At 42.6% G+C, this 23,072-nt stretch overlaps 1 protein-coding gene across 1 annotated transcript in view; it reads left to right on the forward strand.

Moving 5' to 3' along the window:
* LOC126456534 (homeobox protein unc-4-like) overlaps positions 1-23,072 on the forward strand; it is a 124,305-nt gene that overhangs the window by 93,021 nt on the left and 8,212 nt on the right. The window contains exon 3 of the mRNA XM_050092284.1: positions 21,008-21,207. Within this exon, the coding sequence (XP_049948241.1) occupies positions 21,008-21,207 (200 nt within the window). The remainder of the gene's footprint in view (positions 1-21,007; positions 21,208-23,072) is intronic.

Genomic DNA, 23,072 nt, shown 5'->3' on the forward strand with positions numbered 1-23,072 from the left:
AGAAATATGAATATTTTAGTTAGACCACTTTTTTCGCTTTGTAATAGATAGCGCTGTAATAGTCGCAAACGTATAAGTACGTGGTATCACGTAACGTTCCGCCAGTGCGGACGGTATTTGTTTCGTGATACATTACCCGTGTTCAAATGGACCGTTTACCAATTGTGGAAAAGGTCGATATCGTGTTGATGTATGGCTATTGTGATCAAAATCCCAACGGGCGTGTGCTACGTATGCTGCTCGCTATCCTGGACGACATCATCCAATTGTCCGGACCGTTCGCCGGATAGTTACCTCATTTAAGGAAACACGAAGTGTTCAGCCACATGTGAAAGGTCAACCAGGACCTGCAACAAATGATGGTGCCCAAGTAGGTGTTCTAGCTGCTGTCGCGGCTAATCCGCACATCAGTAGGAGACAAATTGCGCGAGAAACGCGAATCTCAAAAACGTCGATGACGAGAATGTTACATCAACATCGATTGCACCCGTACAATATTTCTATGCACCACGAATTACATGGCGACGACTTTGAACGTCGTGTACAGTTCTGCCACTGGGCACAAAAATTACGGGACGATGACAAATTTTTTGCACGCGTTCTATTTAGCGACGAAGCGTCATTCACCAACAGCGATAACGTAAACCGACACAATATGCACTATTGGGCAACGGAAAATCCACGATGGCTCCTACAGGTGGAACATCAGGTGGCAGGTTAATGTATGGTGCGGCATTATGGGAGGAATTGGCCCCCATTTATCGATGGGAATCTAAATGGTGCATTGTATGCTAATTTCCTACGTAATGTTACTACAAGATATTTCACTGCATGAAGAATGGCGATGTACTTCCAACATGATGGATGTCCGGCACATAGCTCGCATGCGGTTGAAGCTGTATTGAATAGCATATTTCATGACAGGTGGATTGGTCATCGAAGCACCATACCATGGCCGGCACGTTCACCGGATCTGACGTCCCCGGATTTCTTTCTGTGTGATAAGTTGAGGGATATTTGCTATCGTGATCCACCGACAACGCCTGGCAACTTGCGCCAGCGTATTGTCAATGCATGTGCGAACATTACGGAAGGCGAACTATTCGCTGTTGAGAGGAATGTTGTTACACGTATTGCCAAATGCATTGAGGTTGACGGACATCATTTTGAGCACTTACTGCATTAATGTGGTATTTACAGGTAATCAAGCTGTTACAGCATGCGTTCTCAGAAATGATAAGCTCACAAACGTCCATGTATCATATTCGAACAACCGAAATAAAATCTTCAAACGTACCTACGTTCTGTATTTTAATTTAAAAAAACCTACCTGTTACCATCTGTTCGTCTAAAATTGTGAGCCATATGTTCGTGACTGTTACAGCGCCATCTATCACAAAGCGAAGAAAGTGATCCAACTAAAACATTCATATTTCTTTACGTACTACACGAATATGTAATAAAAATGGGGGTTCCTATTTAAAAAACGCATTTGATATCCGTTTGACCTATGGCAGCGCTATCTAGCGAGCCAACCATAGCGCCATCTGGTTTCCCCCTTCAAGCTAGACAAGTTTCGTTCTTTGTAGTTTTTTCGTTTGGTGCTTATTTCGTGGGATATTTGGCCCGGTCACGATCAGTGGACTACTCTGTACATATCTGACACAATCCCTGGGCTACTTATCTGTGCAGGATGCGTCAAAATTAATAGCAAAAACTGACATGGGTGACAGTATTTGATAAAAGAAGCGGAACGTTCTAGAAAATTTGAGTCCGCAAACGAGCGGTTCGCAAGATAATTGCGACTGTGTGGTTAGCAACTGCCGCTGATTTCAGCATGAAGTATTTTACGAACTGTAGTATACATGTACAGGGTGGCGCAGAAGTTACTGGACTATGGAAACTGACTCAAATAAAAGGTTGAATTTATGTACAAACAACACTTTCAAACAAAACTTGCATGTTCTAACAGTCTCTTGTCACTGCTTCTTCAAATAAATTTGGTCCATGTACCCCAAATGATGATACTGCCTTACAAACACTCACACTAGGTTGATTTAGTGGTGGTTCTGACAAAAGATTTTGACTGTCAGTATACCAATGCAGCTATGTCTGTTAACTTGTCGGCTTAAATCTCGCCTCGTCGTCAGGCCATACAATTTTATTGATTAGAACAGGATCACGTTTCAGTTGGTCAAGCACCAGTTCACAAAACTGAAGACGTCGATATGGACCAGCTTCAAGTAACCCAGCCGGCCGAAGTGGCCGTGCGGTTAAAGGCGCTGCAGTCTGGAACCGCAAGACCGCTCCGGTCGCAGGTTCGAATCCTGCCTCGGGCATGGATGTTTGTGATGTCCTTAGGTTAGTTAGGTTTAACTAGTTCTAAGTTCTAGGGGACTAATGACCTCAGCAGTTGAGTCCCATAGTGCTCAGAGCCAAGTAACCCACGTCGTAAAAGTAGAATGTAAAGTTTAAACTTCTGTTTGTGCATCATTCTTTGCACTGTGGTTCGTGATAAATCCAGCTCAGTTGCTAATCGTCCGGCTGATTTTCGCAGACTTTGGGTCACAGCTAAACATATCTGCAATTCATTTTCCTCAGCGGTGACTGTCGGCGTTGGGCGGCCAGACGTTGGTGCATCCATAGGAAATCCACGTTCATCAGATCTATCTCGTATGTCGTACACTGTTTGTGGTTTTGACCTAAAGTGTCTTCCCCATTGATTAACAACCGCAGTAGCACCACATTCATAAAATGTTTTTAACGCGAAAATCCTTTCTTGTTTCGTTAACATCGTGACAATTCGGAAAACTACAGCTGTAGACAGGTATCACAGATCACGTTTTCAATACTTCAATAGTTTGATTATTGTGTCTGTTTCGTTTGTCATTGAATTGCATGCCAACTTGGCGAGGTGTCGCGATTTTGTAATAACAACTCAGTTGGTTAAAACTTCCGACTGTACCGTAGTACTTTTACTTTTGTTTCCTTTTAACCAACAGTCCAGTAACTTTTGGGCCACCCTGCATATTCGAGGGGCTATCAATAAGTAAAGCAACACATTTTTTTCTGAAAGCAAGTTAGTTTTATTCAGGATTCTAACACACAATATTATTTCACGGTCTTTTAACTACAAAACACCACGCGACGGCCTTACAACACCTTCCTGGAAGACCCAATATGCCTGCATGGTACCACTTTATTGGCCGACGACGGAGCCAATGCCTCGCTGCATCAATAACTACCCCAACGTTCATGTACTGGTTCCCGCATACTACAAGTTTTGTTGGGCCAGACAGATGGAAGTTGAAATGTGCGAGATCTAGTCTGTAGTGTGGGTGAGGAAGAACACTAAAATCAATTCTCTGAGCTTCTCCCTGGTGCGCAGACCTGTGTGAGGCCTTGTATAGTCATGCAAAAGGAGAAGTCCGTTTCCATTTTTGTGGCGACGAATACGCAGAGGTTATTCCTTTAATTTTCTGAGGGCTGCACAATATAGAGTTGATGGTTGCACCGTGAGGGAGGACATCAAACACAGTAACGCTTCCTGACTCTTATTATCTTTTGTGGATGTGTACAGGTCTTTGTACGGGGAGCTGCTGCTTTGTTCGGGCTAAACCATTCCTTTCTTTTTCTTATGTTAGCACAAAGACAACGTACCGTCACCAGTAACGATGCATGGTAGGAAGGGTCGGTGTTATTCATGAGCCAATTGAAGACGAGCAAGCAGAGATACATGGCCACCTGTTGGTTTTTGTTATTTTTGAGAGCATACTCCCAATTTTTGAACCTTCCCTATTGCATGCAAATGTCGCTCTATGGTCGAATGATCACAGTTCGTCACATTTACCAGTTCTCGAGTACACTGATCGTTGTGGATTAATGCATTTAACCGATCTTCATAAAACTCCGAAGGTTTTCCTGCAGGTGGAGAGTCACTGATGTCGAAACGATCCTCCTTACAACAAGGAAGCCTTTTCTTGCCCTGCTTGCCCCCATTCACTGCGCAAATGTTTGTGGCTGCTGTCACCTCTCTACTGAACTCAGACAGGAGAATGTGTCGGAAACGTTCAAATTTCTCACTTTACCCTCCATTTTCTAACGTCCACAGCTCCACTCACAATCTCCAAATAACAAACTGACAATATGCAAACTGAAGTAGCAACAGTGAAATACAAATAAGAAATGACAACCGATAAATAAACCCATAGCAGTCGGAATAGCAACTTGCAAACCGAAAACGCTACGAACTTATGCACGAGTAAAATGTCAGTGTTTAAGTAAAATATCAGGAAAGTTACATGTAAGCAGCAAAAAACAGAGTTACATCATTTTCTCGACTCTGGAGCGATCTGCTAGGACGAACTTTCATGGAACAATAAGTTACAATAAGATGAACCTGCCACCTTGTGGTCAACTCCTGAATCGAAGACAGTCTATTCAGAAGCCTGGATCGGGTTTTACCCACTCGGAGCTTATTCTCACTTACCCTACCCTGGAATTAGTCGCACAAGTATCTGGTGTACGATTTCCTTTACAGATGCACTGAACTGTCCCAGAACTCTTACAATAAATTCAGTCCTTCCCTGATTTTACGTGACAGTCCTACGAGAGGGTCATAATAAAACTGACTCGGAAAATATTTGTTAGTCTGACGCGTACCTGACTCTTGTTAGTGAACGTTAGTGAAAAGGAGAACTCCCCACCACAGAAAATACTGGGATCTTTGATTTAGGTGCACCAGTCAGTTGATATCACTTTTTGTGGATGCGTATCTCGCGCATAATCCTTCGCTGCGTCGTTGATGTTCTGAGACGAGCAGAGGCGTTTAGTGACCAGTGCAGTGCAACACAAAACGGTGCTCACGATAAAACAGCACGTTTTTGGTGTCGAGTGTTAGCGAAACACAATTCATGGAAGACGTGCATGGAACTGTTTGTTCAAGAGTTTAATGACTAGAAGTGTTTTGGCGAAACATTCAGCAAAGTCTACAACGCAATGCTTTGTGACAAAATGGCGCTCTGTAACGAGTAAAAACCATAATTATCCTAAAAGAGATTGAACACCAGAGAACACTGGTCGAGTGACTCGATCGGGCCGGTTTCATTTTGCCTACTGTATTTATCATATCACTTCTTAGTATTACCATAAATACTTATACAATGTGTGGTACCCAAGACATGGATGGACAGTTAAACGTAGAGTTGTAAAGCAACTGTAGGCTAATGTAGACTATCATAATCAAGCGTGGGCTGTGGTAGTTTTCCTAGTAGCTTTGGTCAGTATTTACAGCGAAACTGAAAATGTCAGTGTTTAATTAACGTTTTATTTGAAAGTTATTGATGTGTGATGCGATACAGATGGGTGTTGTAGTAACAGAAAAGTAAACAGTACAGGTTTAGCGTATAACGCTAGGAAACATAATTTCCCCAACAGAAAGATAAAATGAAAAAACGCAAAAGAAAGACATAGCCAACAATGCTTCATTACTTTGTCGAACGTAGATAAAACAATATTTCTGTTATTCATAAACAAATTCCACAGTCATTAACAATAAAAGGAAACTCTTGGATTTGATCATCACAAGAAAGTTCTGTGGAGTAGGAAATAACTTTATGTGTGTGTGTGTGTGTGTGTGTGTGTGTGTGTGTGTATAATGTTTATGCATGTGAACTTAGTTTACAGACCGCCGACAGTTCATGTGAGTCGTAATGCGTAGTAGGCAGACATCTACCCAGACCATCACACAGGAATTCCGTACTGCATCAGGATCCACTGCAGGTACTATGGGAGTTATGCGTGAGTTCAGAAAACTTGGATTTCATGGTCGAGAGGCTGCTCGTAAGCCTCACATCACGCCGGTAAATGCCTCGCTTGGTATAAGGAGCGTAAGCATTGTACGATTGAAGAGTGGGAAAACGTTGTGTGGAGTGACGAATCACGGTACGCGATGTGGCGGTCCGATGGCAGGGTGTGGGTATGGCGAATGCCCGGTGAACGTCATCTGCCAGCGTGTGTAGTGCCAACAGTAAAATTCGGAGGCGGTGGTGTTACGGTGTGGTTGTTTTTCCGTGGAGGGGACTTGCACCCCTTGTTGTTTAGCGTGGCACTATCACGGCAAAGTCCGTCCCCGGTAGCAGAGTGGTCAGCGCGACAGAATGTCAATCCTAAGGGCGCGGGTTCGATTCCCGGCTGGGTAAGAAATTTTCTTCGCTCAGGGACTGGGTGTTGTGTTGTCCTACTCTTCATCATTTCGTCCCCATCGACGTGCAAGTCGCCGAAGTAGCGACAAGTCCAAAGACTTCCACCAGGCAAACGGTTTACCCGACGGGAGGCCGTCGTCATACGACATTGTTTATCACAACTCAGGCCTACATTGATGTTTTTAAGCACCTTCTTGCTTTCCACTGTTGAAGAACAATTCGAGGATGGCGACTGCATCTTTCGACACGATCGAGAACCCGTTCATAATGCTCGGCCTGTGGCAGTGTGGTTGCACGACAATAACATCCCTGTAATGGACTGGCCTGCACAGAGTCGTCATCTGAATCCTATAGAACACCTTTGGGAAGTTCTGGAACGCCGACTTCGTGCCAGGCCTCACCGACCGACATCGATACTTTCTCCTCAGTGCAGCACTCCGTGAAGAATGGGCTGGCATTTCCCAAGAAACCATCCAGCACCTGAATGAACATATGCCTGCGAGAGTGGAAGCTGTCATGAAGGCTAAGGGTGGTATACACCATTTTGAATACCAGCACCTGCTGGCCGCCTGCCGACCCCCAGTCACTGGAGGACCACTTTACTCAGATACGAAACAATGCTCCGAAATGCAAGAGCAAATAGGTCGACTAAATAAACTGATAAACAAGGAAAGAAGATTACGGTTTAACTAGGTTTGCGCTCTATCAAAGCTACAGTTTAGTAGTAAATGATGAAGTAAATGGCAGCACTATCGGAAATATTGAAAGCAGTGGTAGGGAAAGAAACATACATGAATGTGTAAGAGAGAAACTGGAAGCTGACAAATTTACACTGTTCTTTTTTTCTGTTTGTTTTGCACAGGTTAGAACCAAACATCATTCAGTGTTAATTCGTTGTGTTCTTTATGTACTTGGAGAATATGAACTGCATTTCATTTCTAACAAAAATTAGTTGACCGTGTAACTACTTCGCTTTTATGTAACCAATGCAGGTGCTTTCGTTGCAAGTACAGTTTACATGCACACACACACACACACACACACACACACACACACACACACATATATATATATATATATCATATGTGTGTGTGTGTGTGTGTGTGCATGTAAACTATACTTGCAACGAAAGAACTTCCTTTGGTTACATAAAAGCAAAGGAGTTATACAGCTAACTAATTTTTGTTACAAATGAAATGCAGTTTATATTCTCTAAGTATATAAAGAACACAACGAACTAACTCGCCGGCCGAAGTGGCCGAGCGATTCTAGGTGCTACAGTCTGGAACCGCGAGACCGCTACGGTCGCAGGTTCGAATCCTTCCTCGGGCATGGATGTGTGTGATGTCCTTAGGTTAGTTAGGTTTAAGTAGTTCTAAGTTCCAGGGGACTGATGCCCTCAGTATTTAAGTCCCTTAGTGCTCAGAGCCATTTGAACCATTTCTTTTTTTGAGCTAACACTGAATGATCTATGGTTCTAACCTGTGCAAAACGAACAGAAAAGAAGAACAAGGTGAATTTGTCAGCTTCCAGTTTCTCTCTTACACATTCATTTATGTTTCTATCCCTACCAGTGCTATCAATATTACCGATAATACTGCCATTTACTTCATCATTTATGTAGTGTACTAAGACTAGTAATCTGTAGTTTTGATAGAGCGCAACCCTAGTTACACCGTACTCTTCTTTATTTGTTTATTAGTGTATGTAGTCGACCTATTTGCTCTTGCATTTCGGAGCATTGTTTCGTGTCGGACTAAAGAGGTTCTCGAGTGACAGGGTGTCGGCAGGCGGCCAGCAGCAACAGATGTCCGGCCGCCAGAGACAAAAAGGCGGGCGACGCATTAGGGACACGGTGCACGGCACGGCACAGCCCGCCACCCTGCGCCCCATGTGTCGACCAAATTACACGCCGCCGCCGCCGCCGCCGCCGCCGCCACGCACCGCCACGCCGATCGCGTGTCTGTCCGCATCTGCCGCTGCCAACTGTGCGGCGCGACTCTTTGACAGGGCTCTTCTCGCCGTCGTCTGAAAACGACCACACTCGGCTATCTTCAATAAGAGAGTCCCATCTTGGGTCGCACGGTCGAGTGGGGGCGGAAACGAGAATCCCTAGAAATTACACAATAGATTTTTGTGCGCACTTTCGTAGCCAGACGAAGTCAGAAATGGAAAAATGCGGTATAAAATTACCAGCGTGAGGTCTAGTTTTCTTGGCAAAGAGGGCTTCCATTGCTTGAAACTAATCAGGGTAATTAAGATAAAGAATTGGTTATATCAGGGAAAAAGTATTGTCCGAATATTCATAATCAAAAGGAAAGTAGGAAATGGAAAAATAGGGTTACCGGGTTCACTAGCGTGATGTGTAGTTTTGCAATAAAAAACGAAAAACCTAATTGCTTGAAAGTAATCAGTATAATTAAGAAAAATTTAGTTAGAGATATGAGAAATAATTGAAATATTTCACTAACAGCTGCTGCTAACTATGTAAATGAAGTGTCAAAGAGTTCATCTCTTCGAGACATGACCATTTTCGGCATAAAAAGTTACATTGGTGTAGTAAATGTGGAATTATTTTTTTCATGTTGAAAAAATCAAATAGATATCGATATACAGGATGAATTGGGAGTTCTGTTCTCTGTCTCCCACAATATGGTATATAAAAAACTCACTGGCCCATTTAGACATTTCAGTGCAGATATCTCTGGGACAACAACAGATATCCAAAAACAAATTTCGCACGTATGAACGTAAGGCAGGAGCTCGTGAAAGTAAATACTATGAGACAAAAAAAATGTTCAAATGTGTGTGAAATCTTATGGGACTTAACTGCTAAGGTTATCAGTCCCTAAGCTTACACACTACTTAACCTAAATCATCCTAAGGACAAACACACACACACACATGCCCGAGGGAGGACTCGAACCTCCGCCGGGACCAGCCGCACAGTCCATGACTGCAGCGCCTCAGACCGCTCGGCTAATCCCACGCGGCAGAAGTACTATGAGACATTCTAAAACGTAAGCAAATATTATTTTTACAACAAACTTACGTGCGACTACAAGCTTTCTCGGCGTATTTCAGCTGTGAAATGTTCACGGGTTATCAGCAGAGTGGCGTCGTCTTGTAGCTGCGCTGTATATCCTCCACGTAGAGGTGTGTTATATGCGATTGCAGGCTTTGTCGGCGTATTTCAGCTATGAAATCTTCACGGGTCGAAAGTAATAACACACTACGGAACAGTACCGGTCAGTGTACTAAATCAACAATTTCTAAATGGATGGATAGGACGGGGCAGTCCTGTTCAGATGCTTCCAAGTGCGGTCGCCGGATCTCATACCCATGGACTTTTTTTTCAGAGGGGACGCGTGAAAAATGTGGCGTATCAAAAGTTTCAGACGACAATAAACAACATGAAAGCCCGTATTATTGCTGCATGTGCAGGTGGGATTGACGGAGGACATCGAAAGGGTGCAAAAAAGGGCAGTTCGTTTTGTATTATCACGTAATAGGGGAGAGAGTGTGGCAGATATGGTACGCGAGTTGGGATGGAAGTCATTAAAGCAAAGGCGTTTTTCGTCGCGGCGAGATCTATTTACGAAATTTCAGTTACCAACTTTCTCTTCCGAATGCGAAAATATTTTGTTGAGCCCAACCTACATAGGTAGGAATCATCATCAAAATAAAATAAGAGAAATCAGAGCTCGAACAGAAAGGTTTAGGTGTTCGTTTTTCCCGCGCGCTGTTCGGGAGTGGAATGGTAGAGAGATAGTATGATCGTGCTTCGATGAACCCTCAGCCAAGCACTTAAATGTGAATTGTAGAGTAATCATGTAGATGTAGATATAGACGTAGATGTAGATGCAGTAACACCACAAACACTGACAACAGTGAGTCGAGCGTGCGCAGTAGTGTTGCCAAGTAAATGGCAATGTTGAAATGGCTCTGAGCACTATGGGACTTAACTTCTGAGGTCATCAGTCCCCTAGAACTACTTAAACCTAACTAACCTAAGGACATCACACACATCCATGCCAGAGGCAGGATTCGAACCTGCGACCGTAGCGGTCACGCGGCTCTCGACTGTAGCGCCCAGAACCGCTCGGTCACTCCGGCCGGCAAATGGCAATGTCTTCGAACATACATTGTGGTATTTTTGCCGTCAGAAATGTGACGGCATACCGGCGTGCATTTTATCTGTGTCTGAGAAGACGTATGTTCGTTTTGTAGGTACTATTGCTAATTTGTGTAATCACTTCACCACGTGCAAAAGTTCAATTCCTAACGTAATCATCAAAAATGTTCATTGACATGTCCTGTGCGTGTTATGTACCATTATGTAATTGATGTACAATTACCTACAACAAACATTTACACCTCCGTTAGATCCTAGGTCACTCATTAATTATGTTTACTCTGGCCGATGATATATACTTTATGATCGAAGGCATAAGACATAACAAATGTACGGTACCGAGTAAATTATTAAATCTAATGTAACTTATGTTCTGTTTAGTCACTATTTTTAAAGTTAATTAAAAAGAATGTAGTGGAGATCTAATAATTCATGGTCTAGAATACATATATTTATTAAATTGTAATATACAGGGTGTTACAAAAGGTACGGCCAAACTTTCAGGAAACATTCCTCACACACAAAGAAAGAAAATACGTTACGTGGACATGTGTCCGGAAACACTTACTTTCCATGTTAGAGCTCATTTTATTACTTCTTTTCAAATCACATTAATCATGGAATGGAAACACACAGCAACACAACGTACCAGCGTGACTTCAAACACTTTGTTACAGGAAATGTTCAAAATGTCCTCAGTTAGCGAGGATACATGCATCCATCCTCCGTCGCATGGAATCCCTGATGCGCTGATGCAGCCCTGGAGAATGGCGTATTGTATCACAGCCGTCCACAATACGAGCACGAAGAGTCTCTACTTTTGGTACCGGGGTTGTGTAGACAAGAGCTTTCAAATTCCCGCATAAATGAAAGAGGGTTGAGGTCAGGACAGCGTGGAGGCCATGGAATTGGTCCGCCTCTACCAATACATCGGTCACCGAATCTGTTGTTGAGAAGCGTACGAACACTTCGAGTGAAATGTGCAGGAGCTCCATCGTGCATGAACCACATGTTGTGTCGTACTTGTAAAGGCACATGTTCTAGCAGCACAGGTAGAGTATCCCGTATGAAATCATGATAACGAGCTCCATTGAGCGTACATACTGACGAAACTAAAATGAGCTCTAACATGGAAATTAAGCGTTTCCGGACACATGTCCACATAACATCTTTTCTTTATTTGTGTGTGAGGAATGTTTCCTGAAAGTTTGGCCGTACCTTTTTGTAACACCCTGTATAGATCTATGAAACTTTGAATACGTATTTACGAATCACTCAAGCTCAAATTATCCTTTACCACCGAAACGAACAGCATCACATCGATACTCGAATTCCTCATGTATTCGGGTAACCATGTCCATCGTCTACATCTATATCTACATCCATACTCCGCAAGCCACCTGACGGTGTGTGGCGGAGGGTACCTTGAGTACCTCATCGGTTCTCCCGTCTATTCCAGTCTCGTATTGTTCGTGGAAAGAAGGATTGTCGGTATGCCTCTGTGTGGGCTCTAATCTCTCTGATTTTATCCTCATGGTCTCTTCGCGAGATATACGTAGGAGGGAGCACTATACTGCTTGACTCCTCGGTGAAGGTATGTTATCGAAACTTAACAAAAGCCCGTACCGAGCTACTGAGCGTCTCTCCTGCAGAGTCTTCCACTGGAGTTTATCTATCATCTCCGTAACACTTTCGCGATTGCTAAATGATTCTCTAACGAAGCGCGCTGCTCTCCGTTGGATCTTCTCTATGTCTTCTGTCAACCCTATCTGGTACGGATCCCACACTGCTGAGCAGTATTCAAGCAGTGGACGAAGAAGCGTACTGTAACCGACTTCCTTTGTTTTCGGATTGCGTTTCCCTAGGATTCTTCCAGTGAATCTCAGTCTGGCATCTGCTTTACCGAAAATCAACTTTATATAATCATTCCATTTTAAGTCACTCCTAATGCGTACTCCCAGATAATTTATGGAATTAACTGCTACCAGTTGCTGACCTGCTATATTGTAGCTAAATGATAAGGGATCTTTCTTTATATGTATTTGCAGCATATTACACTTGTCTACATTGAGATTCAATTGCCATTCCCTGCACCATGCGTCAATTCGCTGCAGATCCTCCTGCATTTCAGTACAATTTTCCATTGTTACAACCTCTCGATATACCACAACATCATCTGCTAAAAGCCTCAGTGAACTTCCGATGTCATCCACAAGGTCATTTATGTATATCGTGAATAGCAACGGTCCTACGACACTCCCCTGCGGCACACCTGAAATCAGTCTTACTTCGGAAGACTTCTCTCCATTGAGAATGACATGTTGCGTTATGTTATCTAGGAGCTCTTATCCAATCACACAATTGGTCTGATAGTCCATATGCTCTTACTTTGTTCATTAAACGACTGTGGGGAACTGTATCGAACGCCTTGCGGAAGTCAAGAAACACGGCATCCACCTATGAATCCGTGTCTATGGCGCTCTGAGTCTCGTGGACGAATAGCGCGAGCTGGGTTTCACACGATCGTCTTTTTCGAAACCCATGCTGATTACTACAGAGTAGATTTCTAGTCTCCAGAAAAGTCATGATACTCGAACATAATACGTGTTCCAAAATGCTACAGCCGATCGACGTTAGAGATATAGGTCTATAGTTCTGCACATCTGTTCGACGTCCCTTCTTGATAACGGGGATGACCTGTGCCCTTTTCCAATCCTTTGGAACGCTATGCTCTTCTAGGGACCTACGGTACACCGCTGCAAGAAGGGGAGGGGGGGGGGGGGGGGCAAGTTCCTTCGCGTACTCTGTATAAAATCGAACTGGTATCCCATCAGGTCCAGCGGCTATTCCTCTTTTGAGCGATTTTAACTATTTCTCTATCCCTCTGTCGTCTATTTCGATATCTACCATTTTGTCATCTGTGCGGCAATCTAGAGAAGGAACTACAGTGCAGTCTTCCACTGTGAAACAGCTTTGGAAAAAGACATTTAGTATTTCTGCCTTTAGTCTGTCATCCTCTGTTTCAATACCATTTTGGTCGCAGTGTCTGGACATTTTGTTTTGATCCACCTACCGCTTTGACATAAGGCCAAAATTTCTTAGGATTTTCTGCCAAGTTAGTACATAGAACTTTACTTTCGAATTCATTGAAAGCCTCTCGCATAGCCCTCCTCACACTACATTTCGCTTCGCGTAATTTTTTTTAATCTGCAAGGCTTTGGCTATGTTTATGTTTGCTGTGAAGTTCCCTTTGCTTCCGCAGCAGTTTATAACTCGGTTGTTGTGCCATGGTGCCTCTTTTCCATCTGTTATGATCTTGCTTGGTACACACTCATGTAACGCATATTGTACGATGGTTTTGAACTTCGTTCAATGATCCTCAACACTATCTGTACTTGAGACAAAATTTTTGTGTTGAGCCGTCAGGTACTCTGAAATCTGCTTTTTGTCACTTTTGCTAAACAGAAAAATCTTCCTACCTTTTTAATATTTCTATTTACTGCTGAAATCATCGATCCATTAACCGCTTTATGATCGCTGATTCCTTGTTCTGCGTTAACTGTTTCAAATAGTTCGGGTCTGTTTGTCACCAGAAGGTCTAATATGTTATCGCCATGAGTCGGTTCTCTGTTTAATTGCTCAAGGTAGTTTTCAGATAAAGCACTTAAAAAAGTTTCACTGGATTCTTTATCCCTGCCACCCGTTATGAACTTTTGAGTCTCCCAGTCTATATCCGGCAAATTAAAATCTCCCCCCAAAACTATAACATGGTAGGGAAATCTGCTAGAAATATTTTCCAAATTATCCTTCAGGCGCTCAGCCACAACAGCTGCTGACCCAGGGGGCCTATAGAGACATCCAGTTACCACGTCTGAGTCTGCTTTAACATTGACCTTCACCCAAATTATTTCACATTTTGGATCTCCGTCAATTTCCTTCGATACTATTGCACTTCTTATCGCTATAAACACGCCTCCCCATTCACTGTCCAGCCTATCTCTGCGGTATATATTCCAATCTGAGTTTAGAATTTCATTACTGTTTAGATCTGGTTTCAGCCAACTTCCTGTCCCTAGTACTATGTGGGCATTGTGACCGTTTATTAATGAGAGCAGTTCTGGGACCTTTCTGTAGACGCTCCTGCAGTTTACTATTAGCTCATTAATATTGTTATTCCCTGTTGCATTTTGCCTACTCCTACCTTGCCGTGTCTCAGGAGGCATCTTGTCGGGCCTAGGGAGGGAATTCGTCACTGCTGTTATAGCAGTACGGATCCAGTTCTTCAGCTCTTCTGGGTTCTGTGGTAGTGTTGCTGTATAGAGGTTGTCCTTAATTAAACCCGACAGGAAGAAGTCACAGGGGGGTCAAGTCCGAAGACCGTGGAGACCAGCTGAGAAGCGCTACGTCACCAGCTGTTTGACGACCAATCCAACGCCTCGGTAGAGTTTCATTCGACATTTAAGCACTTTGCGACACCACCGAGGGGGTGCCCCATCTCGCTGAAAAATTAAGTTGTTCTCGTTCAGCCTCGGAAACAACTAGTTTTGTTATATAGCAAGATGCTGCTGACCATTGACTGTGTACTTATAAAAAAAGGATGGACCGTAAACAGATGAGTGCGATATCGCACAAAACACTTTGATTTTGGGTGAATCTCATGTATATCACACTCAGTGTGTGCATGTGCGTTCTGTAGGTCCAAAATTCGTACGCTCAGTTTGTTTTCCTTCCCACTATGGCGGAAAGACGGTTCATGGAAGAGGTGGAGATTAGTTTTTAACGTCCCGTCGACAATTTCATTACAAACGGAGCGCAAACTCTGATTAAGGAAAATGGGGAAGGAAATGGCCGTGCCCTTTTCAAGGGAACCATTCCAGCATTTGCCTTATGTATTTTAGGGAAATCACGGGAAACCTAAATCAGGCTGGCCGGACGCTGGTTTGAACCGTCGACCTCCCGAATTCGACTCCAGTGTGCTAACCACTGCGCTGTCTCACTCGGTAAAGACGGTTCATCCCTAAACAGATGCGTTGTGTGAAAGTGTTATCATTGTCAATAGAATTCTGTAGCTCGTCAGAAAATGCCACACGTTTGCGATGGTCGTCATGACGTAGAGCCTGTAACAGCGTAACTCGTACGGCTACATAGGACAATGTGGCCGAGCGGTTCTGGGCGCTTCAGTGTGGAACCGCGCTGCTGCTACGGTCGCAGGTTCGAATCCTGCCTGGGGCATGGATGTGTGTGATGTCATTAGGTTAGTTAGGTTTAAGTAGTTCTACGTCTAGGCGACTGATGAGCTCAGTCCCACAGTGCTCAGAGCCATCTGAACGGCTTCATAACCAACTAACGTCTCAAATAGGCCAAGTTAATGTTGTTGTACGAATTCGTGAGACATTTTCGTCAGATTCATGAGGGCGGCCAGTACTCTTCTTCTTTACATACACAAGCTGTATCTACAAACTGTGGATAGCATCTACGAATCCATTCGGAGGAACGTTTTTGTACTGTAATCACGGAATTACACTTCGCAAACTCGAGAACACAAAAGGATTTCTGCTACGGTGTAGCCATACTGAAACATGCCAGGGAAATAAAGCGAACTGAAAACAGCCGACATCTAGCGGTAGTACATATAATCTAGACAATTACTCGTTTCGCCAATAACCGATCTGTGGCGCAGAGATCGATAGTTTTGAGAACATAATACTTTTTGAAACGTCCCGTATTTTATTTAAAGAACTCTTCTAAAAGCGCATGTCAAGCTAGGGTAAGACCGAAATTCGACATCAGTACAAAAATAAAATGAAAAATAACAGCTGCAGCTGTCGTGAAGTCATTCAAACAAAGAAAAAGTCATCGGATCCGTATAGGCGTTCTCTCCTACAGCTAAGATTATTTGTCCGCTCAAGGCTTCAGTGGAGAGGTTGGCTGTGCATAAAATGACCTGATTCGTACTTGCGCAGACAACAGGAGACATATTAATCGCATGGTAAGTTTACCGTCTGGCCATTGGAACTTCAAGAAACATTTGTACACAATGCGAGTAGAAAAATAAGTCCGTTCGTGTTCTGTGGTGTGGTGTGTGGGATGAAACCGCACCATAATAAATTTCAGTTCGAAGCACTAGAGGCCAAAAGACACAAAATACACTAAAAATGTATCATGAAAGAGTTATCCGAATTGGACGGAAATCGCTAGATATGATGTGCATGTACAGTCGTGGACAAAACGAGCGCGACCCCTCGCCTTTTAGTTATGCTAATCCGCACAGCTTTAAAGTATGCTACACAGCATAACAGGCAAGGCGACGAAGTGCTACCAACATACTATGCACCGGCGTGAAATTGGAAAACTATACGAACTTAGACATGATTGAAAACAGTCTGACAAAGACTATAATAATGCAGATTAGTGTGTTAAATACACCACGTAATTATAAGATGTAAATGAAAGAAGCAACGCTAGTTAATATGAACTATACTAATAAAAATGAATTTTAGCTTATCGAGATAACATAACTGTTTTAGTAAGACAAATTACCCCAGATCGTTACGAATTAGCAAAATATTATGCACATTCGATCGCGAAACGGTCTGTGTCAACGTTAAGACCGATCATACTGGATTACCGTTGCGCAAATTTTCCTTACATAAACAGCCGTATCTTTAGATTGCATTCGCATAGATGCTCACTTTTTTACACCAACAAGGGCCGTATACCGCAGTAAGTGCGATACATTTCCGCTTATTATGTCTACCCGTACTCGAGGTAAACGGGTTTTAAGGATTGGGTAGAGAGATAGACGGTCAAGAAAGTGAGACTAGTAGGGTTCCATTTTTACCTATTTAGGTGACTAAATCCAAACAACGAAAATAGCTACGACAGTTACTGAAGATAAGGGCCGCGTAAATAATTCCCCCTACTCTTTATTCGAGATGTTCTAGTTGCAGTCGATACAGCAGCATCTCAATCGTAGCTACGCTTTTGATCCAAATCACGTTTACAGGAAAGCAAATAAAATCCATTTCCCTATACACGTGGTAATTCAGATCCTAGTATTAATGCCACCGCGTTTTAGAAGTGCGATCATTCCCATAGCTTAAGAAACACTTCGGCTAATGAACGTTTCCTGGCTGTGGCGAGTCGAATTGAGAATTCGAAACATTGTAGAAAACGTTTGGCAGCTATGTCGCCGTTTATTTCCTGGGGTGGTGTTGAATAATACTACTAAATTTACTCGCTAATAACAGTGCTCGGTGATGTGTCGACAGAATTGCCGACACAGTGTGATTTGAGGGGACCGCAATGCACGCTATAAACACACGAAGGATGGCGTGAGGTCTGAAACAGGATACGTAATGAATGCTATAAAGAAAAGTACGTAGCTTTTAGAATACTTTAATCCATCCTTGTTGTATATATCGTTCTTGATGAGTCATGCTTTATACGATAAGTATCAATTGCTATGTAAAGCTAATGGCGCCTTGCTAGGTCGTAGCCATGGACTTAGCTGAAGGCTATTCTAACTATCTGCTCGGCAAAGGAGCGAGGCTTCGTCAGTGTAGTCGCTAGCAAAGTCGTCCGTACAACTGCAGCGAGTGCTAGTCCGTATTTCGAGACCTGCCTTGTGGTGGCGCTCGGTCTGCGATCACACAGTGGCGACACACGGGTCCGACATGTACTAATGGACCGCGGCCGATTTAAAACTACCACCTAGCAAGTGTGGTGTCTGGCGGTGACACCACACTTGGTATTTCGATAAGGCCGGCCGGTGTGGCCGTGCGGTTAAAGACGCTTCAGTCTGGAACCGCGTGACCTCTACGGTCGCAGGTTCGAATCCTGCCTCGGGCATGGATGTGTGTGATGTCTTTAGGTTAGTTAGGTTTAAGTAGTTCTAAGTTCTAGGGGACTTATGACCACAGATGTTGAGTCCCTTAGTGCTCAGAGCCATTTGAACCATTTTTTTTATTTCGATAAACATCCCGAATGATTGTCACATAAGCGGTGACGTAAAGGTAGAAAATTCATGTTTTTGAATCTAGAAAGCTCAATGCAACAGAAACTGTAGATCATTTTGCCATTTCCATTGCGAAATTGCCGGCTTATTCATGTCTGGGGTAATAATAAAGGGCTGTTTGCCTGGGCTGGCTGGTAGCGTAGTGAAAGCTTTTTGCTTCTGCAAGGGATGTCTGGTTTGTTTTCGGTTCTAATCTCGATGGAGGCAGATAGACTATCAATAAAGCAATTTTAAGAATTTCTCGCGCTTCCAATACGTTTCTTTGCTACCTTTATTCTGTCCTGGCGCCCTGTGGATGTCAATATGAATCTTTTGTAGAATTTCATACTTGTTACTGCCTACTTTTTCCGTTTCTGTCAATAATTGAATTGATTTTTAAATGAATTTCGCTAAGAATATTCATGCATTGCTAAATTTGCACATTTTCGTGGTAGGTCAGCAACGGTAATCCAGTATGACTGGTCTGAACGTTGACACAGACCGTTTCGCGGCTAAATGTGCATGATATTTTGCAAATTCGTATCGATCTGGGGTACTTTGTCTTACTAAAACGGTTATGTTATCTCGCTAAGCTGAAATTCATTTTTATTAGCACAGTTCATACTAATTAGAGTTTCTTCTTTCATTTATATCTTATATTTACGTGTTGCGTTTAACACACTAATCAGCATTAATATAGTCTTAGACATGATTGAAAACAGTCTGACAAAGTTCGGATAGTTTTTCAATTTCACGCCTGTGCATAGTATGTTGGTAGCACTTCGTCGCCTTGCCTGCTATACTGTGTAGCAGACTTTAAAGCTGTGCGTGTCAGCATAACGAAAAAGCGAGGGGTCTCGCTCGTTTTGTCCACGACTGTACAAACACTTGATGACAATTTCAGAAAAATTGGATGATTCATTCAGGAGGAAGAGGTTCACAAATTGAACAAGTCAGTAACGTATTGGTCCACCTCTGGCCCTTAAGCAAGCAGTTATTCGGCTTGGCATTGAACGACAGAGTTGTTGGTGACCTCTTGAGGGATATCATACTGAATTCTGCTAGCGAATCTGTGACCGGTCGTATTAACAGATTATACAAGTAGAGCAAATTACTCAACATATCAGTACCCTTGAACTACAGAACTCAATAAGAAAATCAGTGCATAAAGTAATGAGACGGACGCTTCTAACAGACAAACCACACAGCTCAGGGGGCGATAGTGAGGGCCGTCACTTGCAGTCCGAGCATTCTGTGAGGGTCAATTATTACCTGGAAACAAAAAATATGAATCTATAGGAAATTAAATTTTTAATGGAGTTCCTTTTCCATAAAATTCTAACAAAGATGGCGAAAATGGCCAAAAAAATCCGCCAAGTTGCAAAAAGTTGTTTTCCTAAATAAGAAAACCGTAGTTGAGATCGAAAAAAATATCGAAAGAACAGTTGAAGCTTGTTACTATTCACGTTCTCCTATTTGCTGTTATAGTAACAGTAGTACAATTCGCGGTAAGCCAAAACAGCACTTCTTTAAAAATTAAAACAATTAATAATTTTTCGACATATATCGATGTTTTGAAAACAGGAGATCTCGATAATTGTCTAGAGTTCCCCTGAGGATGGCTCTACAGTAACGACTGTAGGCTTATTTTCTTCGCAAAGAGATGTGCTTTCACACTATTTAATAATTTTTACGAATTTATTAATTGTTAAGACCAAAAAATGACTCGAAAAACTTGCGCTTTTGTTGGGTGCGTTTCTAGTAATTGTCTCAATTTTTGTACATGAAAATAATTTTTAATGAAAGAAATTTCTGTCTTTTTTACGAATTTATAAAATAATTTAATTTCTTGAAAAAAGTCAGCAACGTCTTTCCTTAAGAGCTATTTCCACACAATAATAATTGAGACAGTAAATAAAAATAACACACTCAACGAAAGTGCAAGTTTTTGCAAGTCTTTTTTGATTCTTAGTATAAATAAAACTGTAAAAGTTATTTAATAGCGTGGTAGCACAACTATTTAACAAGAAAATAAACTTAAAACCGCTACTGTAGAGCCATCCACTGAAATAGTCTAGCGAAATATCTAGAGTGCCATAAAAAATCGATAAGTCTCGAAAAATTATTAACATTCTTTTACTTTTTCAGGAAGTACTGTTTTTGACATACAGCTGGCTATATTTACAATAAATAGCAAGTGAGGGAACGTGAGCGCTGACGAGTTATCCAATGCCCAATTTTTAACGGTTTTTTAGATACATCTCGAAATCTGACAAAGCAAACGATAGTTATGAAAAAGCAATCGATAACTCACTTTAACCCCTAAAACTTTCTGCTTTAACATTTTTCTATCGGAGCTATAGTTTGTTTGTAGGAAAAACCGTTCCTTGCCTCTTTGCGGAGTTTCATGAAAAAGAAACTGTGTTTCCGCCCATAATTTTTTCATTTTAGGTAATCATTTCTGCACTCACTTATCTATACTGCTTGGAGTGTTCGGAAAGAGGGAGAGGCGTCACTCAGCGCTCAGCAAGAGAAAGTGATTTTGCGTATGTGCCAAGATAATATGTGTGAGCTTCTACAGCACGTTTTCGTACTGTTAACCTGTTGTCAGTGTTGCCAACTTGTGAGTGATTTATGGCACACTTGGGAACGGACTGGTGCATCTGTTGGCAGGCGGCAGCTCCAGCGGCGGAGACGCGGCTGACGATGGCAGCGGAGGCGGCGGCGGCAGCAAGCGGCGGCGGTCGCGCACCAACTTCAACAGCTGGCAGCTGGAGGAGCTGGAGAGGGCCTTCCTCGCCTCTCACTACCCGGACGTCTTCATGCGGGAGGCGCTCGCCATGCGCCTCGACCTCAAGGAGTCGCGCGTCGCCGTAAGTCCCTGTCCTGTTACTGCAAACGCTGGTCTTCGTGAACTACCGAAGAACTAAAAATAAGGGCCTCCTAATATAAATATGGAACTTACATACAGACAAATGTGTATGGTATGGGTACACTATTTCTAATAAAGAAAGCTTAAAAACATGTTACTTATAATCCCTGGTAAAAAGAGTGAAGCACCCGGAACTCATGACGTAACTTATGGGTACATTATTATTAATAAATAAAGGCTAAAATTGTATTATTTAACTCCCTAATGAAAGGTATGAATCACCCATACCTCGTGGTTGGATGTCCACAAACACAACATCGATGGGTATATAACTGACGAGAGATGCAATTCTCTGTGACGGGTAGAATGGCCAGCACAGTGCATTAGTGTGGTTCGTGTGTGGTGTTGTTACCACGCGTCGTACATGGTATACACTGATAAGCCGAAACTTTATGATCACGCACCCTGCGATGTTGGATACCGCCTGATGGCGTTGCTGGTACATGACTCGGTAGCAAAAGTATATAAGCGGAGCAGAAACGGACAGGGGATCGCCCTAGCGAAGATGTTGTTGTTGTTGTGGTCTTCAGTCCTGAGACTGGTTTGATGCAGCTCTCCATGCTACTCTATCCTGTGCAAGCTTTTTCATCTCCCAGTACCTACTGCAACCTACATCCTTCTGAATCTGCTTAGTGTATTCATCTCTTGGTCTCCCCCTACGATTTTTACCCTCCACGCTGCCCTCCAACACTAAATTGGTGATCCTTTGATGCCTCAGAACATGTCCTACCAACCGATCCCTTCTTCTGGTCAATTTGTGCCACAAACTTCTCTTCTCCCCAATCCTATTCAATACTTCCTCATTAGTTATGTGATCTACCCATCTAATCTTCAGCATTCTTCTGTAGCACCACATTTCGAAAGCTTCTATTCTATTCTTGTCCAAACTATTTATCGTCCATGTTTCACTTGCATACATGGCTACACTCCATACAAATACTTTCAGAAATGACTTCCTGACTCTTAAATCAATACTGGATGTTAACCAATTTCTCTTCTTCAGAAACGCTTTCCTTGCCATTGCCAGCCTACATTTTATATCCTCTCTACTTCGACCATCATCAGTTATTTTGCTCCCCAAATAGCAAAACTCCTTTACTATTTTAAGTGCCTCATTTCCTAATCTAATTCCCTCAGCATCACCTGACTTAATTAGACTACATTCCATTATCCTTGTTTTGCTTTTGTTGATGTTCATCTTATATCCTCCTTTCAAGACACTGTCCATTCCATTCAACTGCTCTTCTAGGTCCTTTGCTGTCTCTGACAGAATTACAATGTCATCGGCGAACGTCAAAGTTTTTATTTCTTCTCCATGAATTTTAATACCTACTCCGAATTTTTCTTTTGTTTCCTTTACTGCTTACTCAATATACAGATTGAACAACATCGGGGAGAGGCTACAACCCTGTCTTACTCCCTTCCCAACCACTGCTTCCCTTTCATGTCCCTCGACTCTTATAACTGCCATCTGGTTTCTGTACAAATTGTAAATAGCCTTTCGCTCCCTGTATTTTACCCCTGCCACCTTTAGAATTTGAAAGAGAGTATTCCAGTCAACATTGTCAAAAGCTTTCTCTAAGTCTACAAATGCTAGAAACGTAGGTTTGCCTTTCCTTAATCTTTCTTCTAAGATAAGTCGTAAGGTCAGTATTGCCTCACGTGTTCCAGTGTTTCTACGGAATCCAAACTGATCTTCCCCGAGGTTGGCTTCTACTAGTTTTTCCATTCGTCTGTAAAGAATTCGTGTTAGTATTTTGCAGCTGTGACTTATTAAGCTGATAGTTCGGTAATTTTCACATCTGT

The sequence above is a fragment of the Schistocerca serialis genome, chromosome 2 (genome assembly GCF_023864345.2).
Source record: "Schistocerca serialis cubense isolate TAMUIC-IGC-003099 chromosome 2, iqSchSeri2.2, whole genome shotgun sequence".
Lineage (NCBI taxonomy): Eukaryota > Metazoa > Arthropoda > Insecta > Orthoptera > Acrididae > Schistocerca > Schistocerca serialis.